Source organism: Oncorhynchus kisutch, linkage group LG26 (genome assembly GCF_002021735.2).
Source record: "Oncorhynchus kisutch isolate 150728-3 linkage group LG26, Okis_V2, whole genome shotgun sequence".
In the NCBI taxonomy this organism is placed as follows: domain Eukaryota; kingdom Metazoa; phylum Chordata; class Actinopteri; order Salmoniformes; family Salmonidae; genus Oncorhynchus; species Oncorhynchus kisutch.
The window spans coordinates 25,410,623-25,417,073 of record NC_034199.2 but is presented as its reverse complement, the minus strand read 5'-3'; the positions used below and the strand labels follow the sequence as shown (position 1 = coordinate 25,417,073).

Genomic DNA, 6,451 nt, shown 5'->3' with positions numbered 1-6,451 from the left:
ACAAACACACAGAATTACACATACATTTTATTGGAATCCACAATGGAACATTGAGCCTACAAAGGAAGGATCCATATTTTAAGGGGCCCAGATTGACTTGGTTTCACACACACAGAGACAGATGAGAGAGGTGGTGATGGTTAGAGGTTTGAGGCTCCCTCATTCCATTTACATGATGGAACAGATGGTGTCCAGGCTAGAGCAGACCAGGGGTACACCCAGGAGAGAGAGGGGGAGAATGAGAGAGGAGGTGATGGTTAGAGGTTTGAGGCTCCCTCATTCCGTTTACATGATGGAACAGATGGTGTCCAGGCTAGAGCAGACCAGGGGTACACCCAGGAGAGAGAGGGGGAGAATGAGAGAGGAGGTGATGGTTAGAGGTTTGAGGCTCCCTCATTCCGTTTACATGATGGAACCGATGGTGTCCAGGCTAGAGCAGACCAGGGGTACACCCAGGAGAGAGAGGGGGAGAATGAGAGTGCGAGGAGAGAAGGAAGAAGAGAAGGAGGAGAATCTTACTTTGATTCAGCCACACAGAAATGATCTTGACAACAAAGTTGACATATTATTTATCTTGTACTATACAATTAGCATGGGTGCTTCCCATAAGGGCCAGTTGTTTGGGTGGCTAGCTGGTTGGTATAGGCTACCCACTGGGCACAGATGTCAGTTCAACGTCTAGTTTTGATTTACATTTGGTTGAGTTGTCAATTAACGTGAATTCAACGTGAAATGATCACCATGTCATTGGATTTAGGTTAAAAGTTGGGTAAGAAAAATACGACCTGACGTTGATGGCTTTAAATCCAACTAGTTTTCCATGTTGATTCAACGCCATCCAAAAGATTTTTGAGGTTGAAATTACATGAAAACAATGTTGATTCAACCAGCTTTTGCCCAGTGGGTACGGTTATTCTGGACTGAGCACAGTTTTGTACAATTGATCTCCATTGATTCAGTGTTTAAGGTGAATTAAGCTCTTCCCAATTTGTCATCCTGTCAAAAGGAACCACAGAAAATCAATAGGTGTGATCTATCCTTCCCGTCTGGGTGATTGGCAACTGAATATACTGTTGCACAATTACAGCACCACACCATGAGGACAACATGGAACTGAGACACTTCCTTTTCATAGTACTCAAAATTACTTCCCACACAAATCTAGTGGGCTTTGTAATGCAGGCATTTTTCTTAATCTGCATAGTATTTATAAAATACTACAAAAGTAGAATCATTAACAAAAGTATATTACAAATGAACTTTCATGTGGTGCTGCTGCCTTATCATGTAGAGTAACAGGGAAAGTGTGTGTGTGTGTGTGTGTGTGTGTGTGTGTGTGTGTGTGTGTGTGTGTGTGTGTGTGTGTGTGTGTGTGTGTGTGTGTGTGTGTGTGTGTGTGTGTGTGTGTGTGTGTGTGTGTGTGTGTGTGTGTGTGTGTGTGTGTGTGTGTATGTGTGTGTGTGTGTGTGTGTGTGTGTGTGTGTGTGTGTGTGTGTGTGTGTGTGTGTGTGTGTGTGTGTGTGTGTGTGTGTGTGTGTGTGTGTGACCCAAGGTGAGGGGTACAGCAGTCTATGGACCAATTACTGTAGACAGGTGCTTTATTGTGGAACACACACTCAACACACACACACTGTCTATATTTTTTCTTACCTACACCCATGCACACACATACCCTTCCCCTGTGACAGCGTAACAGTGTGTGTTAGGTCTGACAGTATGGCGGCTGGCCCTATGGCCACCCTATTCCCATGACACCTCTACACAATCTGATTGGGATGGGGCCACAACATGGGTCCATATGTCCCTTTTTCAGCTATGCTGTTTCCTTCATTTATTAGTCTGTTCGTTTCTCTGTGTAAGAAGGGGCATATTTTACATGTAATATGGTAGCATTAGCTTAATATCATGATATTTGGGTAATTGGTCCAAGTAAAAGAGTATCCTCTATTGAGCTTGCTATTGATCTGTTTATGTCTCTCATTGGTTATACAGTATAACATGTGACTTCCAATATACCCTCCATCGCTTCTCTGCCTCACCCTCCCAACCTTGTAGAGTGGCTTTATTAGCTCCCCAGGCCAATTACAGTGACAGGGATAGCTAAGCAGGTGTTATGCTGTAGTTTTACAGTGATAAAGCCCTATATTCTCTCCCCTTTTACTGCTCCCAGATCGTCTATAAGCTTATTGAACTGTTAAACATCAATTTCTCATCACCATGACCAGGTCCACCAAGGTGCTGGGTTGCCTGGGAACAGTATACCTTGTTATTTACTCAATAATAAAGGTGCTTGTGAAGCAGGCTGCTGCTGCTGCTGCTGCTGCTGTGCTGCTCATCTTTGTGTGTGACTGGATGGTGGAACAAGATAGCATGTGTTTCAGTTAGATTCAGTGATGGAGGTTATTTGTGTTTTGGAGATGACATATCCATACAAAAACCATTACTGGAACAATTGGTAATCATTGCATCAATCAATTGATTAAGATATATGTTATGTGTGGTGTCACTGATGAACATCGTGATCATCTCACTAGCACCTTTACCCAATACGATATGTCACCATTAGTGTCTATACATTATCGCAGGGGAGAGGAGGAGGAGGAGGAGGAGGGAGGGTGAAAGAACAACGAGGCAGACAATACCATTCCTCATGTATTCCTCATGCTGCAGTCACTCCCCGCGAGGCTTTATTATGGGTTCGGCTCTTCTTATCTCTCACACAATCTGGCACGCACAAGAGAGTCAGCACGCGCGAAGGTGAGACACGAGCAGGCGGAAGGATTCCCTGTAATCGTTCCCCTCACAGAAGAATGGTCCCTGGCATGCAGTTTACTAAAGCGCATCATAATATCACGGAAAAACAAGGCGGACTACAGGAGTCACTCTCTCCACGAGCGCACCCTCTCCTCACAACAACCTCATTTGTTTTCTTCAGCGGAGGTCAAGAGACAACACTTAAGAAAATCTGTCCTCAAACAATCAAGTGATGCTCAAATGAAAAGAACGAAAGAACGACAACAGAAACACCTGTCGTCCGCTTATAATTAGTTAATGGACACGTAAAATAGTTTTGAATAGACTAACATCTAATTTGAAGTTGGTATCACCTATAATCAAATAAATGTTGATGAGAAGGGTTGGAGATGTGTGACCGTGGGTGACACCAACGAGAGTTTTTACAGTGGAAATAAGTTGAGCAAATTAAAATTGGTGAGTCGAAACATTCCTCAAAGTGAAACTAATAACGGATTTATGCTGGCTGGTTTTAAAGCATATCTTTTTCCTTTTTATAAGTGGCATTTATTTTATTATAGAAATAGTTACAGTGGTTTATGATCATTTACGTTATCCCCTCTAAACGTTACATGATGAGGCGGCAGGTAGTCTAGTGGTTAGAGCATTGGGCCAGTGCACAAAAGGTTGCCGGATCAAATCCCCGAACCGATATTTTAAAACAAAAATCTGTCCTTCTGCCCCTGAACAAGGCAGTTCAAGGCAGTCATTGTAAATAAGAATTTGTTTTTAACTGAATTGCCTAGTTAAATAAAGGTAAACTTATTTTAATGAATCATGGTTCCTTTATATGACCCAACATATAAAGGATATCCCGTTTGTGTCTCTGAGTATTTCAAACGCGCGTCATTCAACCATACAGCGGGTGAATCGTCTGCAAGACAGATGGCCAGCTGCTCACGTGAATCCAGAGCTCTCCCAATAATTAATTTCAATTAAGTCAGATGATGATTTAATGTCTGCTGTGTTCGGTGGTCTCTGTTCGCAGCTATAGGATTAAATTAAATGCAGCCTGTGGAAATTTGATTCGATAAAATGGGCAGATGAGACCGTTTTAAAAGGGTCAAGACTAGACAGAATTGCAAAACTTTATGAATAAGCTATTTTCGAAAGATCTTTTTAAGGGCTTTTTAATAATACAGATACTCCACATTGTATCAACAGGGAAATAAGCACTTACATCAGACCATAACAAGCATAGATGAAAGTGATTTGTTAGAATCAGCACAAAGGACAGCGCACAACAGGTTTGCGAACATGCGCATCTTGCAAAAATATTCTCTCCGTTTTTAAAAATCGAAAATCGAATTGTCCATAGAAACTTAACATATTCTCTCACATATACTTTGTTATAAGACTAAATCCTATTTTTCCCACAGGGGTTGAACCTTTGATCTGAAAACAGACCACAAAACAGACGGCCTGAAGATGATGCTGAGTCCTGACCAGCCAGACGTTGACCTGCCCTGGGGGCAGCCCGACACAGAGACCCTGCTGAACAGCATCAAGATGGAGTGCGCCCCCCTGCCCGCGGAGCCCGCAGAGGGCGAAGGCAAGGCGCGCTCTCTGTCCATTCCTTCCCTCAGCAGGGAGGAGAAGAGGAGGCGGAGGCGCGCTACAGCCAAGTACCGGTCCGCGCACGCAACAAGAGAGCGCATTCGCGTCGAGGCTTTCAACGTTGGGTTCGCCGAGCTGAGGAAGCTTCTCCCGACACTTCCGCCAGACAAGAAGCTGTCCAAGATTGAGATCCTCCGGCTCGCAATCTGCTACATCACCTACCTCAACCATGTGCTGGATGTGTAGGTCATCAGTCAAGGATGGACACCGTCAGTGAAGGAGAGAAGAAGACTGAAGATGGAGACTGGGTAGGGTGGACTGCATACGAATGCTTGATAGACATTGTTGACACATATCTGGCCTGAGAGCACTGCTGTGCCTGTAGTGTGTGCCCAAGTGCCCTGTGTGCTGCCACTCTAGGCCAGAGTCACACAGTAAAACAGGACCTAATGTCTTTCTCTTTCTCAGTGTTGTGAAGGAAAGAAACTGCTGCCCCACTGGACTTACCCACAGACTTACCCAATCGAATCCAAATTTGCAGTGTCAGAAAACGCAATAATGTCGGGTGATCCTACATCGTATAGGTTTATTAGCCTAGTATTGAAAAGCTGTCCTGTTAGCCAATACTTGCCATGGCGCAACTTCTCTCCGGACAGGGCTGATTTAAAGGATCTGTAGCTGTAGAGATTCGCTGAAATCAGTGATGAAGTTCAAAGTAGAATATAAGTGCCACTTATTTACAGATATGATATGTTGTATATTATATTCGTTATTTGTTTTTGTATTAGGCTTAGTAAGTTATGTATTTATCAATTAATGTTTACATTGTAATGTCTTATGTCTGGTGTTTGCACATACATATTTATTTGTAATATATATAACAATTATTTATACTCTGACAACAGAACGAATACTGTTGCTCTTTATTGCACTTTTTAATCGGATTTTATCTATAAAAAAATTCCCAAAATGTTTTTGAAATCCCTGTTAAATCCAGAGGTTGCAAGTGAGATTGCAGTGTTTCGTTTGGTAGGGTGAGACACAGTTTCAGCTTTACGCCTACAATTTCATTATTAGCTTTTTCGATTGTCCAGAAGTTTGTTGGTTTCATGTTCAGCATTTAAGGACAATAACATTTTTTTTCTGTGACAAACTCCATAGTTTACTTTAGCCAATACCTGCTTTCCAAAGATTGCTTAACATTTCAGGGTGTCCTTTTGTAGTATGCCATATATATAACACACCTAAACAGCTTTTGTTAATAAATTAATAAATTGTTAATACATTTTTTATCTTAAATGTTTGTTGTTGTATGGACATTCTGGCAAACGTTCAGGTGGAAATTCGACTAAAACATTTCCTAACTAAAGATATCTGTGACGCCAGGCTATTTCATCATTTCCCCTGATTGGAGAGGCGAGGTCTGTGCCAGTATCTGAGCTGGGGATTCGCTCTGCAGCGGGAGGACAGACGCTCTCCCCACGGAAGGGGCAGGTGTTCCTGCAGACGAGCAGAGACAACCGCATTACAGCCCATCCGTCTGACAAATCCCCCGGGACGGGAGCGGGCGCGGGCGCACACACACACACACACAAACACATACATTTAGGGAGAGGTGACATGGGAATAATGGACAAACGAAAAAAGCATCATATTGTCTGGACAAAGAGAGCTTATTCGATGGATAAATAATACGGACAATAATTGTAGGCTGTATGCCTAATATTATTTGGATAGCCCATTGATAAATAATGCAACATAAAGCAGCACAGCAAATGCTACATGAAAAACATTAAATATTTAGAAACAAACAAGATTTTCTACATGGAAATTCATGTCAGTTTTGTGAATACAGAAGAAGCATGTTGTGGGTCTAATTCGTAAAACAAAACAAAACCTATTGAAACAAACTAGGCTAATACTTTGTTCAAGCTAATTATTTACAATGAAATAATCTATAAAAAATTATACCTCAAGTAAATTTGGAGAGCTAAAAAGCTTGCATCAACTAAAGCCACAAAGCAAAATTATAAGAAGAAGAAAATGAAGGAAATGTCACATAGGGGAAAGTGGAGTAAGTTGTGCCAAAGGGTTGGTTGAG

General features: G+C 42.1%; 1 protein-coding gene across 1 annotated transcript; it reads left to right on the top strand.

Annotated features, from left to right (window-relative positions):
• Nucleotides 1–2,702: 2,702 nt before the first annotated feature.
• Nucleotides 2,703–5,723, top strand: LOC109870940 (helix-loop-helix protein 2-like). The gene is made up of 2 exons (XM_031806050.1): nt 2,703–3,210; nt 4,173–5,723. The coding sequence occupies exon 2, from the start codon at nt 4,222–4,224 to the stop codon at nt 4,594–4,596; it is 375 nt and encodes a 124-aa protein (XP_031661910.1). The 5' UTR covers nt 2,703–3,210; nt 4,173–4,221; the 3' UTR covers nt 4,597–5,723.
• Nucleotides 5,724–6,451: the final 728 nt, after the last annotated feature.

Bases quoted from the DNA above. Each gene is read 5' to 3' on its own strand.
- LOC109870940 (XM_031806050.1), top strand. From the start codon at position 4,222: ATGATGCTGAGTCCTGACCAGCCAGACGTTGACCTGCCCTGGGGGCAG.